The sequence below is a fragment of the Anser anser genome (genome assembly GCF_964211835.1).
Source record: "Anser anser genome assembly, chromosome: Z".
NCBI lineage: Eukaryota > Metazoa > Chordata > Aves > Anseriformes > Anatidae > Anser > Anser anser.
In genome coordinates, this window is record NC_139723.1 from 50,395,449 (window position 1) to 50,421,193 (window position 25,745).

The 25,745-nt window shown below is 38.7% G+C and overlaps 1 protein-coding gene across 5 annotated transcripts in view; it reads left to right on the top strand.

The window, feature by feature from the left end:
• Window positions 1–25,745, top strand: part of PIP5K1B (phosphatidylinositol-4-phosphate 5-kinase type 1 beta) — a 112,975-nt gene that overhangs the window by 14,564 nt on the left and 72,666 nt on the right. For all 5 annotated transcript variants that reach the window (XM_083817088.1, XM_083817090.1, XM_083817087.1 and 2 more), the window contains 2 exons: window positions 19,273–19,354; window positions 21,592–21,660. In XM_083817088.1, coding sequence (XP_083673214.1) covers window positions 21,592–21,660 — 69 coding nt within the window. In that variant the 5' untranslated portion in view covers window positions 19,273–19,354. The remainder of the gene's footprint in view (window positions 1–19,272; window positions 19,355–21,591; window positions 21,661–25,745) is intronic.

Genomic DNA, 25,745 nt, shown 5'->3' on the forward strand with positions numbered 1-25,745 from the left:
CAGCGTTCCTTAACAACAGGACTTTGCTTCTGAGTATGTGCTACAAGCAGCTTCAAAAAGTACTAGTGCAACTAAAAATCATTTTTAAAATGTTTTCATGTCAGAAAGCTCAAGTTTTCTTTCTTGTAGTGTTTCCTTACATAGTATCTCCTATTACCCTGCATGGTTTTACTTTTCCAGCTGATTCATAGGAGATGAATCAACTGTCGTAGGCCTGTGCAGAACAGGTAACTCATGCAAATCATCTGACAATAAAGAGCTTTAGCATTGGAGCAACTCAGAGCACAGAGAGAGTGTCAGCTGCAGGTTGGGTAAGTGAAAGTTTCCATTTTGCAGTCTGTTGCAGGCCCACGCATGGTTTCTCTGTCTGTTCTTCTCCGTGGCAGGGTGTATCCATAAGTCACCTGCCTGCTCTATGTCCACCAAGGCTATCATCTAGAGTGGTGACCTACTTCTCCTGTCTTCTGTTTTTCTTCATGTTTTCCTTATTCTCTTGAGATCTGCATAATACACTTGTTTGACGCAACATTTACAGAGTTCTCTGTAGCCTTGCACCTGTGTTAGATGTGAAGTTCATTGGACTTTTATGCCCTAAATTGGGGATCATATAGGATGCTATATGTACGAGAAAAAATGCTAGTGATAACATTAACTTTTAAAAACAATAATGAGGTCCAAATTTTGTCAGACTAGAAGACACTGAATTGATATTACCTTAATGTGTTCTTAATAACTAGTGAAACAAAACTGAGAAGTGCATTTATCAACAAAGTGATATATCATGGGGAGAAAAATAACCAAGCCTGTGAAAAGTTCACACCTTCAAACTCTACCTCTTTCTTTTCTTTTAACAGGTATCCTGATGAAATGTAAATATTGTTGTTATAGGCAGACTATAATTAGCTACTACATGGTATTGTAACCATGTTTTTAGTTGTAAAGAAAGCTCAAAAACTTTTTTTTTCTGTTTGTTCATGATTTAGGCCGCCTTCTCCCAGCACGCTTCTAATGCTGTTACTGCTGCTAACCTCCTACTTTTTCTGAATCCAAGCATTTTTTTTATGCCATAAGCTCGCTGTAACTATCCTTTTTTCCTGATCAGAACGTTTTTTTCAGGTGAATATTTTTATTACAAGTCATTCTGTGTTCTAAATAAATCTTAAAAAGCACACTGCTAACTAACGGGCAACAGTAAGCTGTCACATGCTACATGGTTTCTTTGATATCATTGTATTCAAAATAAAATCAGATTGAATGTACACATTTAGCAAAATTTGTACTGAACATCAAATAGGTGTTAGAAACAAGGACATCATTTTAACGGTGTAGGATTCTTAGCTACCTGTCTCACAGTTTGGGGTTCACTCTAAGTTCATGACTATTACAAAATTCTTTAAATTGGAAAATCGGATTAATTGTACCTGTATATATTGCGTGATTTTTCCACCTAGAAAAAAATAAAGCATGAGTATGCGTTAAAGGTTTTATGGACCATTAGCTCTTAATATAAACAAATAAATAAAACCTCTTCTGCAACACTCATCTCATCAACTCAATAACATGAAAGTTTTGCTGGTGTCTTCATTGCTGCTCTCATCTACTGCATGAGAAGTAGTAACCCAGTTGAGCTCCACATCCTAAGAGCTGATGAGATAGAAATGGATATTTGAAAAATTAGGATAAAAGGGAAGAACTGGTAAGGCATCTGTTCTCATACTTACCCAGCAGAGTTAACAAATACACATACAGTAGGGGGAAGAGTTTCTGATAGTATTTTTGGAGCCATTCTCTATTACACAAATGTTTACAAAAGTCTGAAGGAGTGAAACTGCAATTCTGCAAAGTCCCGGTACAAAACGGGGTGATTCAATCAGCTGCCATCTGTGAATTCAGTGATTCTGAATAGTTGAGAATGCACCCTAATTTTGGCACTCCAATTTCTTCCAAAGCAAAGTCAAAACAAGCAATAGCAACAGTAATGGTGCTTTTAAAACTTAAAACTTAGCTTTTAAACAGGTGATCCTTGCAGCAGTGTGGCTGATATGTAATTTTGGTTTTGGACGCAGGGAATAAGGAAAGTGGCAGGAGGATTATATTTCTGCAGAGGAAGTAAGGATGTCAGAGAATCTGCATTTCCATGATTAGAGGGATCTTTTTGTCCTGCAGGTTCCTGACTATCTGACTAAAATAATCTCTTCCTATAAGAGGTGGGCCTATTTCTTAGCTGAAGATGCAAGTGTTGATGACCTAGTAGGTGAGAATTTCTTGTTGATGGGAAGTGTCACATGTAAGACTGTCTTTACATTTACAGTTAACTTAAGCAGTTGAGTAGTTTCCTGTTAGACACCTCTGAACTGTGGAGTGCCAGGAAGGTGGTGGTTTCCTCTTCTTGCCTTAGGATAGGTCTTGCTGATCACATTTTGTGTGGATACTTCTGCAGCTGTTGCAGCTGACATCTTTGTTCAGGTTGTGACATAGGTACCTCCACTTGCGTTTTTTTGTTTGTTTTGTTTTTAAATAGGGCCTACTTCTGCAAGCTGCTAGGCATAGGAGTAATTTTATTTTCATGATTTTGTAAATCAAATCTGAGTAAAATGGCTGTGGTTTGACAGGCTCCTTCACCGTTGTTTGTCTCATCTTGTGATTTCTTACAGGGAAACACTGTGTGTTGATGTTGATGTAAGTAATCCAAACTAAGCCCATAGCGGTGCAGGAATTAGGGAGGACATACTTCTTCAGAAACAGCATCCTCTTATTTTTGATCCACCTCTCGGGATGCTTAAGCTTGTTCCTAATTATTTTATAAATGTTGTCCAGAGAGACACCTCGAAGAAGTGGGTGTGAACAGCTCATCATTCACTTATTCAGTCTTGGCATAATCATTGCACCTTTACTGATATTACAGGCCTGCGGAAATAACGTTGCATGGTGCCAAGTGATAGGAGGAAACTATATTGAGGCAGTGTGCAGTGACAAAGTTGAGTGTAAGAATGTAGTGGTGAAGCTTGCTGGTAGAAGATCACACACACTACAGTTAAAATGATGTTGTTTTAACTTGGACAGTTCTTCGATTCGTATCTCAAATATAACACTGATAAAATGGTGCATTCTGCAAAAAGCCTACTCAGTATATTTACGGACTATCTTCAAGTTCAAAAATATTAACAAATTTAATTTGACACATGGTGTTGGAGATGGCAAAGAAAATCATGATGGATTTTTCCCCTTATTATCAAATACATGTTCTCCTGGTAAGAATTAAAACCACTAACTGCAAAATGGGAAAAAGAAATTTGTTTCAAGTTATTCTGAGAGCATTAGGACCATTTGATGGTATCTAGAGATTGTTGTTGTGAGAGTGGGTAGTCAATACCCTTCAAAACAGAAGCTGTCTAGTAGGAGTGTAGCTCAGTTGAAATGACAGTACAGTCCAGGTTTTGAATAGGAAACAGTATTACGAAAAATAGCCTTTTAACAATTTCAGTGAGCACATGAAGGAATGAGCCTGATGAATGATGTATTTGTAGCTAGTTTGCAATTACAGTGTAGCACAGAACTTTTGCAAAATGAATACAGGTTCAAGCATGTCGGGTTCACATCTTGCCCCATTGACTGCTCCCTTTAGCTCAAAGGTTCCATTTGTAACCATTAAATTATCCTGCACAGAGAATATGCAAGTAAAGACTCTTCTCTGCATGCAGATGTTACTTTCTGCTATAGCACATTGTGCACACTGACTTCCAGTTCCTTGTGTTTTGCATGGCAAAACATCATTTGGAAGGCCATCACAAATGTGGGCAGTGAAGAAACTGTGTGGTACAAGCTTTTAAAGCACGCGTTACCTGCATCTTCTATTAGAAACCAATGCATTTGAAATAACAGTGTAGGAGGGTATTTTCCCCTATTGACAGTATGTACTGTGAAAAGTAGAGATAGTGTTTAATATCTTGCTGAACTCTTGCACACATTTATTTCTTTTTATAAAGCTTACATCTGGCTGTCAACCTAGAGAATTAAAGCACTCTTTCCTTTTGCTCTGATTGTATGGTGCCAGAATTCTTCATATGATTGCTTTCATCTTAGCCAAAATTATACATGTGGATAATAGTTTATATTGATCCATCTGCAAATAGTTCTCTACTTGACATGTTCCTCACTGAGATACTTCAGACTTTGCAGTGGCTCACATATATATATAAATGTATTATTATTAATAAAGAAATGACAGCAAGAAAGGGTAAGTGTTTGTCTTCAAGCCAGTGGTGCTCAAGTGCCTACCAGAGGAAGGTGAGGAAGCTTGATAACCAGCAGAGATGTGAAACATTAGTAAAGACTTGTAACTTTTCAGGAGAGGTGTGTGGAACCCTGATTTTCTCTGACTTGGCTGTTTGAAATTGTGGCCATTTTCAAACAACAGAAACTGTGCCTGAAATGAAAAATCCTGTTGAAGAGTTCGAGAACACAATGTCATGCACCAATGTGCACTATTAAGGGTCATAAACATCACATATGACACAGGTATACCAGCTGCAGGTTACCAAGTAGTAGAGGAGATTAAGGGGGAAAAAAAAGTGCATGTGTGTGTGACTTTTTGCTGAATGTGAAGGCTGAATTTCTCTCTGTAGCTTCTTGTCCACCTCCACCTAATAACAGTTGATATTTGAATGCGATGAAGCCAAGGAGACACAATCCTGTCATTTCACAGTAGCTCAGTATGAGCAGAAGAGATTTAATATAGCACGCTGCTCACATCTGCTGAGCAGTAACAGGCTTTTACACAAGCTGGTGCTGGTGTTTTTGCACAGGCTCCTCCAATGGCCCTCTGCAAATAGGTTTCTGTGAGCTTTTCTGCAACTCAGGAGCAAGTTGGAGCAGTTGCCTCTGCAAAGCTCTACTGCATTTTGAGCTTGGTTGGTTGTTTTGCGTTGTTCTGCCTCCTTCATCTTGACTGTGGATCGATGCCGTTTTGCAGAGATAGTAATCACCTGACAATAGGCAAACCAGGTAGGACTGAATATGTCAAAGCCTATTCTGTGAGCTAAATGTATATATCTCTGCTTCACAATGAACTGAACTTTCTGCATGTTGGGACAAAAATACCTGTATCGTCATGGGGATAAAATCAAATTTTCTTTGCTGTTTTCCCTGCACCATAACTCTATGCTACAAGATACTTACTGATTTTTTCTTTTTTTTCCCCCTCCCCTGAGTATTCTTTCTGACTACACGAAGTTAATGGCACTGCGTGTCTGCTTATAATAGACCGAAGTAGAAAGCCTGTCCGCATTTATTTCTCTTCTACTCTGGCTTTCTTGCACTTCAGCTATCTTTCCTTTCCATTCCTCTTTTACTCCCAGTTCAATGTTGCAGAGTCTCTTACTGAGTCTTGCCCTGCCCTTTTCACCTGTTTTTTTCTCTTTTTTTCCTTTCTTGTTCCCCATCCCAAATTGTTCATTGTTCACTTGCATCCTTCTTGTCTGTTCTTTGTCTGGAATCTTCAAAATAAAACAAAGTATGTTCCTCGGCTGTTTTTTTTTTTTCTTCTTCATGCTGTGAGGACATGAACACTGCACAGGAAATGAGTAAGGTGAAGGCAAGCACGGAACAACAGAGTTTCAGTAGCCTTCGTTGCGTTCTGAGCAAAGAAAGGTGGATGGTTGACTCCCTCGTTAAGATAAATGACATGCAGGTATGAAATACCTGTATTGATTCCTCTGCCATCCACCCACCCTGACAAATGTCAGCTCTCGGAAGGTTGGAAGCTCTTTGTTGAGCAGGGTCCCTGCGCTCCACAACCCCTGGGAGGTGTGGAAGGAGCTCCTTCCAAACCTTCGTCTGGAGCTGCCTGCCCCTGTGGTGCAAGAGGCTGTTCACGGGCAGGCAGGTGTACCGACAGAGGCAAATTGTTTAATAGAGCAAGTAATCATGGGTTATTTAATTAGACAAGCTCATTATTTTACCCAAATCGTGGAAGTAATAAATAAACTTCCAAGTGTAGAATCAACTGAAAAGCATGCAGTGCTTCTGTCTGTCTGTGAGGGGACAGCGGTTTGCTACCAGCTGCCAGGCTAAGGCTGTGTGTCTCTGTCCTTCGTAGCCTCACTTAGCATCGCTCCAGCAACTCCTTCATCCTTGAGCCAAAACGCAAGTTTGGTCCTGTGTCTGTAAGCCAAGTCATGCCTCTCTAAACCAGTGCTTTCTGCTGAAAGCCATTTGCTTTGAAGGGAGGTATGGGTAGTGTCAAGCTTTTCTGGCTTCTTTACCAGACCAGTGATGACGCTGCTAGCTAACAGCAGCTTTTTTGTGGTCTAGCACCTTCAGTCTGGTTTTGTGAGGCCTCTTAGTGTCTAGCCTTCCTCTACATGTGTCACTCTCACATGTGCATACGCTAACTCGCACACACACACAAACACGCCAGATACAGTACTTCAGTAAAGATTTTTAGCTGATCTCTTGAACTAATGGCTTTTTTTTAACAAACGTTTGGATGACCCTGTGCTTTGCAGGAAAACTGTTCACACTGCCATCACTGTTTTTGTAACCTCTGCTGTGCCTGCTTCTGCAGTGAGGGGCAATTGCTGTCTGTTTTACGTCCATTCTTCCTGCCAGAATGGTGAGCAGGGTTAAGCATGCAGAGTCGTCTGGTTTGCTTTTATTTATATCAGTTTTCTTCATTCCCCTATTTGGTGGTCCTTAGTAACTTGTTCAGGTCTGCAGTACAATGATCTTACAATATTGCAAGCAAACTGAAATCCAGCCTCTTTATTTACAAAAGCTTAGCTAGACAATCCCAGATATTCATGACCGTCCCTTTCCACTTACCTAGCTTATCAGGCTACTTCCCCTACGAACAGGACACAAACATCAGAGGTTTAGGGGATGATAAGTGCACACTGGCAACAGCAATTATAAAGAGTCAGTTTTCTATAAATACATGCAAAAATGCTCAGCATACTGTTTTTTGTCACCTTGAACTAAAAAAATAACAATCCAGTAACAAATTCTAGGCTGAAAAGGGTACTTAATTTATTTAATTAGACATTCCAGCTGATAATGTCAAGTAAGGCATATCAGAAACTGGAGTATCATATTGCATACATTAAATCATAAGATCACATTGTTCCTATGAAGAACCAATTGATTTGTTTGATCTCTTTTTTTTCACTTTAGTTTATGGAAATCATAAATATTCATAGCCAGTGACTATTTTATCTTGCTGGAATTTTGATCTCTTTTTAGTTAATGACTCTTAAAAGGATATGGATCAGGCAAAAAGGGATGGAGTTCTGATAGTGTGATTGATGCTTTTTTTTTTTTTCTTTCTAAATGCTGCAAGCTCTATTTTTACCTTTTGAAAACTGTGGTGAGGGTTATTAACAGACTTACAGATAACAGTGTATGTTTTTTCTTAACTATTCATAATGATGCATTGAGAGGTGCAGTTAGTTCTTCAGAGGGCTTCTGTGTAAAGCAAAAAAAATCTTATTTAGACCTCTCAAGAAGTCAGAGACCTCTTTCATTTGTGGGAAAACTTGTACACATTCTCCTTAGGAAAATCTGACAGGTTCTGGTCCGTTCTTGTTAAAATTCAGTAGTGTCAGGCTACGTTTTCCTACAAAGTGCTTGTACCACTTGCGCTTGTGGTCATTGGAGAGCTGTCTCATTTTTGTGTTAAATCCCACTCTCGCTGTTTTTGCTATCTCCCATGTGCTATTAAAATACTGATTTATGTGAAAATGTGTCCTTTGCTAATTGTTATAGTTTAAGATTTTGAATTTTCCCATAATATGAAAAAAGCAACAATGCAGCTAGCCAGTTGGAGGGAAGGAGATGATGATGGTGCCTTACATACCATTTATGAACTTGTCTTTTTTTTTTCTTATACAATAATGCTCATATTGGTGTAATTATTGTAGGGTAATAACTTCATATTCTTGCTGACAAAAATGTTCAGGGTCAGTCAGTTTGGGTTTGTGTCCTGGTTTTGTCTGGGACAGAGTTAGTTTTATTCCTAGTAGCTGGTACAGTGCTGTGTTTTGGATTTAGGCTGAGAAAAATGCTGATAACACACCGATGTTTTAGCTGCTGCAGAGCAGCGCTCACACAGAGCCAAGGCCTTTTCAGGTCCTTGTGCTGCCCTGCCAGTGAGGAGCCTGGGGGCACTCCAGAAGTTGGAGGGGAACACAGCCAGGACAGCTGGCCCAGGTTGGTCAAAGGGATGTCCCATAGCATATAATGTCATGGTGAACAATAAACTGGGCTGGCTTGCTGGGGAGGGGAGAGGACGCGCTGCTCGGGGACAGGCTGGGCACTGGTGGTCAGTGTGTGGTGAGCAATTGCATTGTGTGCCTCAGTTGCTTTGCACATTCTTTATATTATTATTATTATCCCTCCCTTTTCTGTGCTGTTAAACTGTCTTTATCTCAACCCACAAGTTTTTATTTTTTTTTTTTTTGTTCCTTGTTCTCTGCCCCATCCTACTTTGGGGGAGTAGGGAGTGAGTGAATGGCTGTGTGGTGCTGAGCTGCCTGCGAGGTTAAGCCACAACATTTGGCAAGTGAAAGACTGTTGGAAAACAGTCCCCTTATACCACTTGGCTGTAAATAACTATTTTAAAATGTTTATTTGAAAATGTTTGTATTGCCATTTAAAAATTCTGTGGCTGTGTTTCCATACCTTAAAAGAGCTGTGTATATTCCTTGCCAAAGTATACCGTGTTTCTTAACGTCAGTAGGTTGCATATGTACACTAATGTGTTATTGTTTCTTAAAGTACATTACAAGTGTATTTGTAATTTCAGAGGAGTGCCAAATCTCAGCATACTGTCAGGCGGCTGTCAGGAAAAATGTAATCAGTTGCTCTTTCTCGTCTGCCAATGTAAGTCTGACTGACTAAGAGAACAAAAGTATACAGTTCCTTATTGTGCTACTATATCTTAAGTATCCGTAAGTATTAATACTTGTAGATAGTAGTAACCTTTACATTTAAAGCAGTTAAGGTGGTCAGAGTGTGGCATAACATTTAAAAAAAAAAAGTTGTTTTTCTGCACTTAAAGGTGTAGTTCTCCTCCAGTGGATATAAAACTTCAGTCTCAGTTTGATGACAAATAGACAGCAGCCATGAAAAATAGCAGCTATTTCCATGTATGCTGAGTAATTCTTTCTTTAATTGTTTTCAGAATTTGATTTTACTGCATTACTTGTTTTATTATTATTGTTGCCTCTTACCTGAGGCAGCTTCTCAGATTATTTTTTTCTCCCTTGAAGTTTTCTCTGTAGTTTAAAATGAAACACTCAGGAAGGCCTATTTAACAGAAGAAGGCTCCAGCTTTGTATTTTATAAATTATTTCATAAAATGGGATAATCTTCTCCCTTTCCATATGTTTGCATATGTTTCTGAATGGTCTCTGAGCAACTTCTGCTCCATAGGAAACTGAGAACACTCGATCTAATCAAAGGAATTTCAGTGATGTAGCAGTTGTTCTGTAGTGAGAATGGTACAAGAGGTTGGATTTTTTTTTTTTTTACTTTTTTTTCTGAGAATATAGTCAGCTTTCTTTTAATTTCTAACTAAAATTAAATCGGCAGAGTCCAGGGAAAACTTCTGCTAATTCAGTCTTAACTTTCCTGAGGGAAAGCAGTGTTTTTTTAATTAGTCATAATGAAACTTATTGTTCCATAAAGTGACTTAATGATGAGCGTCTCTCATCTGAATTTAGATGTGATTTTCAAACTTGGTGCTTACCTCAGTCTTCTATATCCATTCTTGAACAACTTTGGTTTTCAGGAAGGCTAGGCACCTGTGTAAATGTACCTTTAGGAACCTAAGCTTAGACATGTTATCGCAGATCTTTCCTCTAAATTAATTTTTACCTTTGTTCTGGTGCTGTTGCACAGCCTCTTGAATGCTGATTTTAGCACTACTTTCATCTGTCCCAGACTTTCTTCCTAGTTTTGTCACAAGTGGAAACGCAGTTATGAGATTGTGTTAAAGTATGTAAGTGATTGAAATAATTGAGACAATGGATCTCTTGTTCAGCATGGACCAAGGGCATGTGACCTGTTGCATCACCTTCCTCATCATTTTCACAGTTTCTTCTTATCTTACGGGAGTTCATGTGAAAACTGTGCTCGTAATTATAAGGAGTTCCATTATGATTATTATTTTCTGATAGCTTACATTCTTCTTACTTTAATTGTCTAGGTGAGTTTTTCTGAGGCCTGAAGAGCACTGGTGCTATAATAAGGATGCTAGCAAATGCATATTGGGAAGGCAGGAAGATAGGAACACCAAATGTGACTGTTACAGATATACAGTCTAAATGTTATGTGGTGATGCTAGGAGGGACCATGAAAGGATATCAAGACCTTTCCCTTCCTTCGACAGTATCAACTACATTTAAAATATTTGTCTAATCCATTCTAAAATTTCCAACATTACCACTGCATCCTCAAAGGCAATCTGTTCCATTCTTCAACCGTCTTTTGCAGCTATATGGATGGGCCCTCAAATGGAGATTAAAACAGGAATTTAAAGACTTGCATTTCTTAGATAATGTGGCTTCCGAAAAGCTAAGCTTAGCTAACACTCAGTTAAAGATGTATATATAAAAAAAAGATACGCTTGCAGGAACCAGGTGAGAAGACGTAGGTGACTTCAAGATCATGAGAATGCACTTCAACATCAGTACCAGGTTTCCACAGGATTTACTTCTGCAAACTATTAGGATTGATTATGTGGTAATGTGCTAAAAGACTCAATAATTCCCAGAGGCATTTCACTTTCAAGTTGTGACTAACCTGTGGAAAACTGATGAACAAATTATGCAGCCAGTATTACTGCATGTTAATTTTTTAACCACAGCTTTTGCATGTTGTCTGCCAACAATCTTTTTGGGAATGTTCGTGATAAGCAATTAATTTCTATTATCTTTCTTCATTATATGTTTCTGTTATGTGGTTATGTTTGCACAGTAATTTTGAGTTGGTGAAGAAAAGTGTTACGGCTGACATTTTGTTGAGGTTATGGTGAGTGGAGAAAAGATAAATGTCTTGAAATAGAGCATTACAACTAACATCAAGTTCTTGTTCTTTCATACACGTTTCTCATAATAGTAATTTGTTATTGGTCCTGAGAGCAGGATTGTTCCTTCCCTCTTTCATCAATTTGTGTTTAGCTATCATGTCTTTCCTCAGTCTTTTTTTCTTTCTTGTTTAGACTGAATTCCAGTTCTTCTACACTTCCCTGCATAGCTCACGTTCTGAATCTCTAGCCATTTTCATTCTTACCCCTTGATGATCTCCAATTTACTCCGGCCTTCTTAAAGTACAGTACTTAAACCTGGGCGCAGTACTCCAGCTGAACCTTACTGATGCTCTGGAAGAGCTCCACCTTGACCATCTTTTCAAGCAAGTTTTGAGAATGTTTCATGGGATGCTGTTGAAAACTTGACTGAAGCCTTCTTATTGCCTCTACTTCAGATCCATTGAACACTCCACATGATAACTTGATAGAGAAGGAAGTAGTGTTGGACTCAATTGGTTCTTGTTTCCCCTGTGTTTGCTAGTTATCAGGTTATCTTTGATGCGTCTACTCTGTTTCTGGGACTTCCTTGTTAAAACTTGAAAAGTTCCTGTGGTGTCTCTAGCATGAGTACTTACCACATTGTGGTTGCTGATAGCTTGCAACCATTTATCATGCCCAATGCCTGTGAAGTCTTTACAAAGGTATACTGTGTATTTTGAAGTCCAGTGGTGTCAGTGATGGCTGACTTTTCAAGCCTGTGTGAAGAGTACAAGAAAAATTCTGTCTTGTGTCTCAAAAATTATTGGCTGCATTTATTTATTTTTTCTTTCATTTCTGGTTGTCTCTTGTCTCATTTCATGCTTTTTGCCTTTGGTCTTATGTCTTCACTCTACACTGTGTATGCTTATCCTTAGGCATTTGACCTATTCTCCATTTTCTGTACAACTCTTTCTGGAGTTTGAGGTCACTAAAGTGGATGGCTTGGCCAAACTCCTCTTTCATAGATATTTTCCATCCAGCAAGCTGGGATTGTTTGCATCTGTGTTTGTCTCATTCCTTTAGAAAATAAGTAACACTTCAACTGATCTCCTTTTTCCCTTGAATGAGACATCATTCCTGTTGGATCTCACTTCCTAATTATTTGAGTGATGCTTCTTGACTTGCTTTCCCTCCAGACATCATGGCCACAGGCATGTGATTCCTGCCATTCAATTTTCCATGTACAGGCAAAGTCAAATGTAGAAGAATTTTTTCTCTGATTGTGTTCTTTGCTTTGTTAATCAATCACTTGTCCCAGCATGCTGGAGTAATTAGTTGGAGAGTATGCACTTGCATGGTAATTTTATTTCAAAATAATGCAGTGTCTGGTATGTGCTAATAGCATTAGGACCATTGTCATATTGAAGTTCCCAAAATAATGGAGCAGAGTTCTGACTCTGGACTTTGAGATACTTCTACCTTCCCACTGCAGTTGGCTGTTAAAAAGGCTGCTAATCTCTTAAATGTTACTGTTGGAATATGAAATCTCAATTATTGAAACATGAGTACAAATTGGGAACCCTTCTTTGGCAATGTACACATACGCCTTTCTATTTTGTGTGCTTTTGGTCTGTTACAAAATAATGAGAAATTAATGAGGCCATTCCACTCTAAAAGGAGGCCTTGTTAGCAATTTCTGCAAAATACACAGTGTGACGTCAGTTATGTCAAGGATCAAATGTTTGTTCTTTCTGATTGCTGGTCTAGTATCAGTGATTTGGAAAAGTCCCGTAGTTCTTAATGCATGAACACCACCTACTATGCAGTAGAAAGTTTGCTCTGCTTTTACAGGTCGTGTTTGGAAAGATGTAAGAGATACTTCAGTGGGAAGAGTGAAGTCATGGCATCGGGGTAGTGAGATGGATTTAAGACTTAAATTATCATATTCAGATCTTCATTCTGTAGAGAAAAAAATAATACTTTCTAGAAGGCTTTCAAGTTATCTGTGTGATGTAGAATTTCAAAAACAAAGAAGTTACAAATGGAGAGAGGCATGCTTTGTTGTAGGAGCACTGTAAGCTTTTTCCAAGCATTTGTAAACTGGGTTTACTTTCACAAATTTAAAGTTTTATTTCCATTCTTTTAAGCAAGTTTCCATGAAAAACCACAGCAGGTTATTTTCAAAATGAATAATGTGATTTTTTGTGAAAAATAGAATATGCAGCTATAACTTGTGATGTTGTTGTGGTCTGTGATTCTGTGGTTATTGCACTTGCAGGATGTTTTGAACCAGAGAACAGCTTAATGTGCAATTAATACCACCTTAAGTGCAGGAGGGCTGGGCTTTTGTAAGTTTTCAAATCTCCCAGGTAATTAAACTGTATTCTGAGTATTTGTAAACTTGGATGGAGGTGATATTTGCTGATGTTCTACCTTTTAATGTGTTTTGCCTTTCTGAAAGCTACGGGGGGGTAGTTGATGTGATACTTCTAACAGTGAATCAAAAAATTGCGATAGAAACATATATAGCTTTAAAGCTCAAATTACTCAGATAAATCTCAAATTCAGCCTGCAAACTAAAATTGTTTCTCCTATTGCTACATTTTTTTTCCTGTCTGTTTTAATTCAAATGCTATCCTATATTCCTGGAAATGGGGATTGCCAAGAGAATCAAACAGTATCAGAATCTCAGCACTGTGCTTGGGTTAGTTACTGTGAGCCTAAAAATCTGACAGGCCATTGAAATTAATGTGTGGTATTAAGCTATGTCAACAAATGTGGCGTGAACAGATGAGATAGTTTAACTACGCGAACAATCTGAATCACAGGTTTATGATGCTTTTTGCTTGTGTTTTTCTCTGTAGCCTTTCTGCTGCCCTCTCATTATCATGCAGACCATGAGAAGAAACAAATTTGTTTTTTTTCCATTTTACTTCAGATACGCATTTCATCATTTGCTTTCTGTGCTATATGCATGTCCCTCTAATTTTTTCAGGCAAGATAGAAAAAGTAATTAGAAAGATTTATAGGTTAGCCAGGGCTTGAAACTGCAGAAAATAAGCTAGGCTGTTTTAGGAATAATTCCATTTTGGGGGTGAAGGAGGGGTGCGGGAAGAGGTTTTTTTTTTTTTTTTGAATTAAAAGGGAAACCTTTTCCAGTTTTCACTAATGCACAAACCTTTACAGTACTATCACAAATCTCACCGAAAAGTTTTGACTTTTAATCACACTTAAAACTGCCATAACCAGCCTGGCGGCAGGAGGTAGACTTGCCAGGATAACAGACCTAACCATTGTTTTTTAGCTCCTTTCCTACCCTCTCTCACAATTCATACAATATATTTTTCTGACACATATTTAGCAGGGTATATCAGTGGTATATATGATGCAGTAAAAATTTCCCTTTACTTTCATGGCTGGTGTCTGGAAAGACAAAAGGAGATGATCCTTCAGTGCTTCCGGGAAGAGCTGAAATGGCAGCTGGCAATAGAGATTAAAAACAGGCATTAGGACCAGATAGCTGTGCAACTATGACTGAAGTTCTGAATCTGAAAATTGAAAGAGGAAAATAGAGCTTTTCAGAATTAAAGCTTTGTCAACTTACAATGATTGTCATGTGCATTGAAGTGTGTAAACACTGACTTAATTCTCAGGATATATTGGTTTGTAGATACCAGCTTTGGGATATTTCAGGTATGTGGACATGCAAGAATGTTTGATCTTAGATGGCTACATGATTGTAACCATAAGCTATAAGGAAGCTAAGGAAGCTATAAGGAAGTGAGTCCATTTCACAGACTAGTGTCTGGGATACTTTAAAAAAAAAAAGGGGGGGGGGAACATGATTTTTATGGACTTTATATCGAAGTGGCCACATGAAAAACCTCACTTTTTCCTTAAGAGCTGTGTAACTGTCCTGCTGCTCGTGTGCAAAGAACGTTAACTAAAATTAAGAGTTTCTTGGAGATGAGGTTAACTTATTATGACCATTGAGAAAGCTATATTATGTCTCTTGAAATACCTCTTCTCTTATTCTCTACATGACACCACATTATGCTTCCTTTCTCTTATTTACATCTGCTTATTGGCACAATGCTAGCATTGCTTGCAGGTTCTTGCACCACCGTGAATTGTCCATTCACCTTAGAACAGAGGCAATTAAATCATGAAAGTTATAGTTAGCAGTATCTTAAAGCTTAAAGAAAAACTCTGGAAAGGGGGTAGCATGTAATTTCTGCCTGGGGATTGTATTGATTTTGACAAGTTCTAACAATTTAGGTCACACTTTTCACCTCATTTTAAATATTCAGCTACCTCCTGAGTGTTCTGAAAATAGCATAACACGAAAAACCTTCGAGGTCCCCTCTTCGGTTCCTGTTCCCAGGGACACCCAGAAGCACACTGATATTTTTAACTTAAATTCCTATGGAAACAAGATGTATGCATGAAAGTTGTACATGTGTCAGAGGATGTTTTGTGTGTCCCAAGTCTCTTCTTTTACAAATAATCTTAAAAATAATTTTACTCTTCAAATTCTACTGCGGAGGGAAGGGGGAAAGCTGTTGTCAGCTCTAATTGACCAGTGTCAACAAAATATTACAGTGCCACAGGATTGCAGCAAGTTTCATGGAAAAATAGGCAAGTTGAGATGACACCTAACAGGGAATACTGCTACTGATGTATATGCTGTAGTAGTTACCGGAGAATCTAGACAGGAGGGAGGCTTTGTAATTGCAGTCTTAGTCCCCCCTTGTCCCAAGCTAAGAGAGTTAGCTTTATTAGTGTCATTTGCTCTTGGAGTTCCTCTTTTTTTCATATTTTTTTTGTTTCCTGTGGTGATGTGAGAATATGGTAGTTAATGAAAGTCTTTTATCCACGTTATGCTATCTTTTTAAACTTCCAAGCCCTGACCACACTGCCTACTAGATGTCAGTTTCTGAAACAGAGAGATAGAGGAATGAAAAAGCTTTAGGCAGCTGCATTTATTATGCCTGTTGTCTGGTCAATGAATCTTACTTTTAAAAACTCTAGAGGGTTTGGTAAAGGAAAAGAAGAGTGAAAAAGGTTTGAAAGTGGAAAGTGCAGTATGAGGAGGCAGGAGTATGTTACAGTGCTGTTTGCTCTCTGTTTGCCGGGGGCAATGAGAAAGGGAATCAGTGCATCTCAAGAGGAAAGCACCTAGGAAGACAGTAGCTTTTCATTAATGAATAAGTCATGGTGGATTTCCTCCTCTGTGGAGCATTCTTGGTTTGGAAATTTTTCCGTTTCCTACATCATTGCATGATGAAGATTTCCATTTTCACACTGTACCTGAAACCTGGCAGCACGTTGACTCTGTGCTCCATGTGGCTTGGTGAAGTATTTTTCCAGATAGATACGCAAGTCTTTATTGAATTGAGGAACGGACTTGACAAGCTTCTTCACAGCTACCACCACGAGAAAAAGTATGACTGGGCAAATGTTACGAGTAAAAGTGAGTTTTGTGGTAAATGAAATGGGTGTTGTACTCCTAATTGTGTTAAGAGATGCTGCCTTAAAGCAGCAAAGGAGGGACAAAAGCTAGCAAAGTATTAACTGTGGTAATGGTTACTCTTTTTAATAGAATTCACTACGAATGCTGCTTACAGATGCAGACATGTCTGAAAAAACCTTTACACGTTGTTCTGGCAAGCTGCCATTGTCAAAAATGCAATCTTAAATTGAAAACTTGCAGTTGCTAAGGGTGGATAAAACAATTATTCTTATCTTCATTTTTTGGTCTGGTGTTGACTTAATATCTTTGTAGTGAATACAATATGAAATTATATATGCTCTTTCAAGGAGTAAACTTCCCCATTCTGGGGGTTTTGTGTCTTTCTGGAAGACAACTTTGTAAGAATTAGAAAGTATCTATTTCTAATAAGCAGATTATCTGAAATACACAGAACCAAATAGTGCTATTAAGTGGAGGATTCATCAGTGTGTATTTCTGTGCTCTTTCATGCCCTTTAAATTTCTACTGGATTTTAATGTTTCTGTTTTGTGCCATGACATAGGATGTGTGATGTCTGAGAAATTCAACAACAGATCTGCACAGCCCAGTCTTTCTCTGAATACCCACTTTATTTTTCTGACTAGATGTTTTCCTGCTTCACCCCCTGCCCAGCCATACTTCATTGTGAGTCTGCCCTTTGTCAGATGCATGCAGAGACCTGCTGCTTTAGTTATGGCAGTTCCCTGCTGTTGTAATTAATCAATCGATCAATCAGTCATAGTTCAGCCTGGAAGTGGGTTCCAAAACTCTAAGTTGCAGCCCATCTTTGCACTGCTAAAGCTCAGCAGAACTGAAACAGTAGCTCTTGATACACACAGCGCAGAGCACACAAAGTTGCTGCAGAGCAGGGAGAAAACACTCTAAGTTACACTGGCTTTTCCAAAGATTATTTGCACGAAATATGAGATCATTGTCTAAGTGTGAAGATCTTGAAAGGTGTTTAGCACAATGCCAGTTAAGTCAGAATTGTGTGATCTGTTTTCCGAAAGACTAGGAACTGAAAAAATTCTAGCTGGCTCTAGGAATGAAATAAACCAGCGTAGGTAGAAAAAAAAATCACTTTCTTCATGGTGTGTGAATTTTTGTATTTGGTAGTTGCTGCAGCTGGGATCTCACTGTCTGTTTTTCTATCTTTGTCAGTATTATAGCTGTGTATTTTCACATGGATGAGGCGTTCTTAAATAATTTATCTGACTGTACCAAGGACAATCAGGCTTTTCTTCCATATCTGGCTTGAGTGTTTTCTTCAGCCAGCATCTTACTGAAAGTTTCCATGCTGCATTTGTGTTTGGCTTATGCTGCGTATGTGTGATCCTATTTTAGGAAGTGATGGGAGTAGTAGAGGATACTGTATTGATAATCTCGTGTGTGTGGAGGACAATGATTTAGGTAGAGTTTTACCCAGCGATCAGTATAATAAAGAGTCTTCCTCCTCCTACAGAAGTTGTATTAACAGAAGTTCTTGATGTCTGTGTTTGTGTACTGATAGAGTTACAAACGCTGATCAGTTAATGACATAAAATTTATAAATAGGTAAGCTAGATAAACTACAGGCAGTTTTAATAGCTATCAGGACTGAGTTGTCTTTAAGTAGAAGTTTCATGTGTACCATGATGGCAGTCCCTATCCAAGTAAAGAAATTATTGATTAAGATACATTAATTGCTTGAAGGCTAAAAAGAACAATGTAGCTAATTGTAGTAGGAAAATACTGGTATGTGACCTTACAAAAGATGCTTCTAAAGAAGCCTTTATTCTCAGAGAATCCAGCCACCTATGTTTCTGTGTTGTCCCTTCATTTATTGTTTTTGTTTTTAATCTCAAGAGCAATTTTTATTCTGCATCACTGAAGGGGAGGTAAATACTGTTTTGAAGTCTTTTATGAAAAGGCTTGCTAGTGGTGCTATGGATACTTTTCAGATTATTGGAAAATTAAATTCAGTGAACAAGGGCTGTGGATTTTTTTTTTAAATCAATTTTTAGTTACATACAAGATGCAGTTTGTACTGATTAAGGACAAATGAGATTTGTTTTCTTCCGATGTGGCTGAGAAATTAAATTGAGGACTAGCTTTACTGATGTAGCTTAAAACAGATGTAGAAGATGGGAGGATGAGTTCATTCCAAAGAGGTATTGAATAATGTTTGACTATTAAATATGTCTCATGTTTATTCAAATAATTTTAAATATGAAATTGCTTACCTCAACATCGTTCTCAGAAATTATGCTGACAGCAGCTACCATTGTGAAAAAATTCCAAAATGAGTTTACTTGTTATCTACAACTATTCAGAATCCAGTCCTGCAAACCATCACTCCCATTGCTTATCTTTTTTGTGGAATTTGGGCTATCCCCAGGGAAAGAGGATGATACAGATTAGTATTTAATTTCGAAACTCTTCATGGAAAACAGCATGTAATTTCACAACACTTCACAGCATGTATGTCAACTGCTCTATATAAATTTCATAGTAGGGATGCTGGTGCCGTAGTAGTGACATCTCTAGGGCAGAGGCAAGTTGAACTGCAATGATTTTATTCTTTGTAACATTGCTAGTGTCCTAAGTACATTATTGACATATTAGTGACCTAACTATTTGAGACAGTTCTTGAACAGCATTGCTTCTAGCTAGATCCTTACTTCGTCTGAAGAATGGAAGAAGGAAGTCTAATGCTATTCTGTGAGGTGTATGTTTGTCATGGCAGACAGACGGTAACAGATTTTTCTTTTAATAGATTCTGGAAAACATCAACAACGCCGATGAATGGCTTGATTATCACTTTCAGCTCCAGATGACTTTCCCTGGTGTTTATAAGGGTATGTATACTTACATTGTGAAAGTGTTAGTGAAATCTAGGGTGATTTTAAAACATTTTCTTGTAGCTTTTTGAGTTGTTTTGTGTGTGTGTGTGTGTATGTGCTTTTTGTTTTGTTTTGCTTATTAAATTTTATTTTAATTTGACAGCCACACTTTGAGTGTCTGACCCAGGTGATCTCTAGCTTACTGGTTTATTCTTGATCTAATGTTGCTCTACAACCATGACAAGATGTAATGTCAAATACTTCCTTGCTGTTTGGGGGAGATACAGTGTCAGTGCAGCCAAAGACTTGGAGTCTCTGAGATGTGCCACTGAAAATGTAGCTCACAAGCCTCTTAGTTTTGTCCATCATTGTACCTCTCAAGCTCATCCCATGCAGTCTGCTGAAGAGTCTTCCTGTGGAGCTGAACACGGGTGTGAACAAAAAGACATTCATGTTGAATAAGTCATGTGCTGGACATGGGCCTGAGAGAATGTTGTCTTTTTCTGCCTGGAAATACCCGCCCAAAGGGATCCTTCTGAGTACTGGTTTTGCACAGCAGATATGTAAGGTGCTTGCATAGTGGCTCAGCAACAAGGAAATTTTGCCTCTCTTATGTATGTGATTTTTTGAAAAGAGTCATGAAAAAATGTTGTCTCTGAAAATCAGAATTTCAAAGATCTGGCTCAAAATGAGAATTTCAGACAGTATGAATGTGATCAGCATATTGATTTTGTTGAAACTGTACAGTGACCAAACTGTAGGAAACAGAATGAGAAAGTACATTTGCTTTGGGAGAGGATTGCATTATTGACATAACTTAGAAAAAAAATATGGAAAGTAAAATTCCACTGAGTTTCAGTAAATGTTGCATCTAGTCAGTCTACCAAACCCTATCCTTTTTCATTGCAGCATGTCTAGGAGCTCCTCTTTTTGGTTGCCACCTTATGGCATCTAATAAATAGACATCACTCTTCTCTAAAGAGTTTACCAGTCAAACAATTTAGAAACTAAGACAATTTAATGAAAAGTTGACTTAAACTACAGCTGCCACTGTTCAGATGTGAAGTCAAGTACTCACAGAAAAGAGATGGTGAAAAACGCTTGTCCTGTAACTTGTAATGTTGCTGTCAGTCCCTGTGTTAGTTAGTATTTCTTTAATAATCCAAAAGATAACATTGACATGACAGTAATTGAATTCACTGATGGAGCTAAACGAGTAGGTGTTGCATGTACCATGAAAGACCCAGTGCAGTGTCTACTGGTCAGTGGCAGAGGATCGTGCTGGTGGCAGTAGCAGTGGCAGCAATAACAGCAGTCCCAACCCTGCCGGTGAGAGGCAGGTGGTGAATGGGTTGATCTGAAGGTATCTAGTGCTTGAGCTGTTGTTCCTGGCATCTGATAACCCCTTGATGTGGGAAGCCACTGTTGCTTTGTCTCTGGGTCAGGCCATAGGTGGGGCTGGGAGAGGTCAGGTGAGAGTAGAGTGCACACACCTGGATGGCAAGGTACGTTAGGATGTTTGCTTCTGAGGAAGTGAAGGTTTATTTAAGGGAGGGCCACAGAGTAGCTGACAGTTGTACAGTAGTTCAGTGTGCACAGCAAAAATATTTACCCTTTTGGTAAAGAGAGGATGAAACTGGTAGGTGTGGCTCCTGCTGAATGTGATAGTGGCCTGCTCACAGCTGGGATGTCATTTTGCTGCTGATGGCATTACCTAACTGACAAAGTCTGGGACCCACTGACTTAGAGCTGAGAAGTTTTAGAGAAGTGCATAAAGAGAGCAGAACAAGAATTAATCAGGAAAAAATAAGGCAAGGAATATAGGTGGTATGCTTGTATACTTAAAAGAATATTGCTTATTCAAAGAGAAAGATACAAAATAGTGTAAAACAAAATGAGTGAATTAACAATTAGTTCAATAATTGAAATGAAGAGTGAATTTTAGTTGCAGTAGGGCAAATAGGCTATGCCAGTGCAGTTTGAGCTCCCCCTATAAAGGGGGAAAGGTGATCCTAACTAAAATACTTACTTTCTGCAACTCTGGACGTTGTTTTGAGCAAGTGACCAGAAAAAAAAGGGAAGGTTAAGTTAACATCAAAAGAGGAGAATCCTCATGGACTGTCAGTAACTTGGTGACTTGCCGTCCTCTAAAACGTTTGACATTAGTAAGAATTCAACAACAGATTGCATGATCTTTTTTGAATGCTTACTTATGCAAGTATTTCATTTATAACTTAAGCTTCTATTATTAGATGTCGTCTGTTACTGAAAATGGAGATGTTACTGCTGGAAAGCCAAATGAAGAGAAAACATACAAAAAGGTAAATAAGACTTACAACCTTTTCCTTACATTCTTTTCCTTTCATATTGAGAACTTAAGCCTACTGTGAGTGAACTATGCTTCAGAACAAGAACAAACAAAGCATGTTCCGTGGATTATTTGAAAGTATTTTACCCCTTTTGTGAAATTGTAAAACATTTCTACCCACTGAGCTGACTGTTTGAAAGCTAGTTCAATAAGGTTTTAAAATACATATTCTTGCTAGATTGGTGGAAATTCTTTGCTCTTAGCAACAGAGATAACGCTGGGCACATGTACAGTTGTCAAAAATGTAGTACGGTGAGTTGGCTAATGCTTTGAACATCTATGCCATATGTCTGAACTGCATACTTGCCTTACCACCTCCAAGTGCTTTTCCAAAGAGTGCTCTTTTTGTTTGACTTGTATTTTAAAAAAGAGATGTTAAGAGATGTTATAATTAATGTAGTAGTATGCATCAAGAGTAGGAGTATAAGGCTATTTAGATGTTGTAATGGTAAGTGGTATTGGTTTTGGTTTTGATTTTTCTCTCATTGGTTCTCTGAGAGCAGCATTATTTATGTCCACCTAGAAATGTTGGTAAATAAAGCAAGATATATGTACACATGTACGTGTACATATTTACATAAACCAATTGTTGGCTGCTGGATTTGATCGTTTTCCTGACAGATTATCTCGAAGTGGTGATTTATCTTTTTTTTTTTTTTTTTTCCTGTAATGTAGCACTGAGATCTGCATGGTCCTAGAGTATATACCATAGGTTAGGGTGTTTTTTTCATTTGTTTGTTTTTTTTCTTCTGAATGTTGCCTACAGCAATGCTGGTGAAGTCAAGGAGAATATTAAGCTATATTTCTTTTCCCAGTCCTTTTGTTGTCATCTGCATTTTAAGTATCTAGCTGGCCTTAACATTCTGGTAATTTTCTCAGAAACGAAAGAAAATAGTGTTTGAGAAAATGCTTTTTTTCTTTTTAGATACAGGTTATGTTTGGTTCCTCTGCTTATAACCGTAAAATATCGCAGTCTAAATTGCTCTTGACACTTTGGTACTGGAAAGAAAAAGAAGCTCTTGAGCCCAAGGTGGACATTTACACAGTTTTATATTGCTAGACTAGACAATACAAAACCTGGTAGTCCCAGCAAGGGAGAATTGCCATTCCCCCCAGTCATCCTACATGCCCTACTTTTTTCCCATTCAACTCTAAATTCAAAATATTCCAGAGTAAGCCTTGAAAAGATTTCCTGACATGGCAACAATTCTTTTTTGTTTTTATCAGAAATGCATCTCTGACAAAACAATACTGGGAGATCACAGTCTGTCATCTCCAAATTCTGTCCTTTCCCCGGAGCTGCCAATTGTCTGTACTTGCATCTTACGCCAGTTTAATTCCTTCAGGGATATTCACATATCCAGTTGTTCTCTGTTCAACATCCTGTTTTGTGGATACCCTATGGTTCAGTGTTTTCACCAAATGTTGTGATTATGCTTCTGCTTTTTGTGCCAATGTTAATAAAAAACAGTGTGACCCAATAATCAATGCACAAAGAGCTTAATGGTAGCATGTGTTTTCATTATGCTTTTGCTTTGATAATATCTCTCTCCTTGTAAGCCAAATTCTTTACAAACATTGCACTTTCTTTTAATTCTCACCTTCTTCAGATATCTTATGTTGCATACTTCTTACAGAAGTCCAGATAAATCAACTGCATTTGTCTAGAAAGTTATTTGTGAGATGAGGCTGGCAGGACGTGCAGTTGACAGAGGCATTTCATGCCATTTTTTTGGCTGGAAAATTCTTGCCATTCTGATCTGTGACTTCCTGTGCCACTTCCTCCAGAAATCTGGGCTGGGGACAAGCTTGTTTCCTCAGCTGATGCTTTTTCAGCTACTTGGGCAGTTCCTGTTCCTGTCTACCACTGGACTTGATGGCAGTGGGAATGCTTAGACAAGATACTCGTGTAGATCTGAGGTCAGACCGTGCTTGTTAACTCATTCTCAGAGGCCTCCCTTCCATATTTTTTTAAAACATATTAAAGGTGAAGAAGCATATGCTCTTCATCTTAAAATGGGCAAAATACAGTTTTTCGCTTGAATTGTGACAGTTTGGGCTTTAGATCTGCTCTGCTTTGACCTCTAATGTCAAGAGGCAGCTGTGTATCTGCCGTTAAGATGGGACTGAGTAAGCTCATAAAGGGCTGTGTGACATTAGACCTGGGTGTATGTCTTTGACCTTGACTATTTGTACCACTGAAGTGTTCCACGAAAGACAGTGTAGTAATTGGTCTGGTAGCCAAAGAAGTTGTATCATGAGATGCGGGTGTAGGGGGTTCACAGACCGGTAGGATAACTGGGGGCAGAATGGATAACTAGCAGGTAGTTCAGAAACACTGACATAAGAAAAGTGTTGTAATGCCAAGATTTACATGGGTGATTGAACGGATTTCTAGTGTTAATACTAGGAGATAATCATCCTGAAATGTGCTGACAATTTCAGTCTCAACACTACCCCAGGTAAAAGGTTGTGCTTCCAAAGCAGAGAGCATAGTGAAGGAAGAGTCAATATCGTTCTCCCACATCTCCTGCTGTGGGCTGCACTGCTTAGGTTCATAGAATCATTAAGGTTGCAAAAGACCTCCAAGATCATCTGCTCCAACCGTCCCCCTACCACCACTATCACCCACTAAACCATGTCCCCAAGCACCATGTCCAACCTTTCCTTGAACACCCCCAGGGACAGTGACTCCACCACCTGCCTGGGCAACCCGTTCCAATGCCTGACTGCTCTTTCTGAGAAGAAATGTCTCCTCATTTCCAACCTGAACTTCCCCTGGCACAACTTGGGGCCATTCCCTCTAGTCCTATCGCTAGTTACCTGTGAGAAAAGGCCAGCCCCTAGCTCCTCACACCTTCCTTTCAGGTAGCTGTAGAGAGCAATAAGGTCTCCCCAGAGCCTCCTCTTCTCCAAACCAAACAACCCCAGTTCCCTCAGCCGCTCCTCACAGGACTTGTGTCCAGCTTCGTAGCCCTTCTCTGGACACGCTCCAGGGCCTCAGTGTTTGTCTTGCACTGAGGGGCCCAAAACTGAACACAGTCCTCGAGGTGCGGCCTTACCAGAGCAGAGTACAGGGGAACGATCACCTCCCTGATCCTGCTGGCTGCACTATTCCTGGTACAAGCCAGGATGCTGTTGGCCTTCCTGGCCACATGGTTGCACATGAGAACTCAGCAGCAGCTCTTTCATGAGCTGTGTGGTTTGGTCTTAACTTTAAAGTCTTCCTTGAGAGCTTCGTCTTCTCACAGAGCAAAATGCCCCAGGGTGCTTCTTCAGCCTCTCTGTCCCAGCAGTTGTAAAGGAGCTTGCTTCTCGGGGGGGGGGGGGGGAAGATACTCAACTGTATGTTGGAATGACTGTAATGCCAAAACTAAAATGATATCTGTAGGGATAAGTAATGTGCTGATACTGCCTTACTGAAGGGTTATGTTTTCCTTGCATGTTGGCTGGGGAGAGGGGGCATTTCTCAATCTCATCTAAAAAGCAAACTGACTTTGCTTTAAACCATTTTGCATTTTGATTAATTATATATTGATTGATTATATCTTGTGTCCATTTTTCATAATAGCATGCAAGGATTACGTCTGTGCAACTTTCATCATATATATATATATATAGAAATGCATTATATGTGTGTGTATATATATATATATATAAGCGCATACAAATGGGAAACATAATGCATGGAAAATGTCCGATGTAAAATTCAATGACCCATAAGAGAAAATTAAATAAATGTCATAGCTTTAGAGGCATTTTCCATTTGCCAGATCCAATGAGAAATAAACCTAACTAATCAATACATATTAAACAGTGTTTTCATTGCTTGATCTGAAAATGCAGGTATTCCTTACGATCATAAGTAAAACATGAAGGAAAATTAGAGAAAATAATTGTAAATGGTTGACTTTTGGTTTGACCTGTTTTATATAAGTTTTAAATATCATTATTTTATCTTGGAGATAAAGGTAGCTTGCTTCTAATGTAAATTGCACTGCTTTCCTTAGCACAATACAGTCAGTCTAATTGACACAG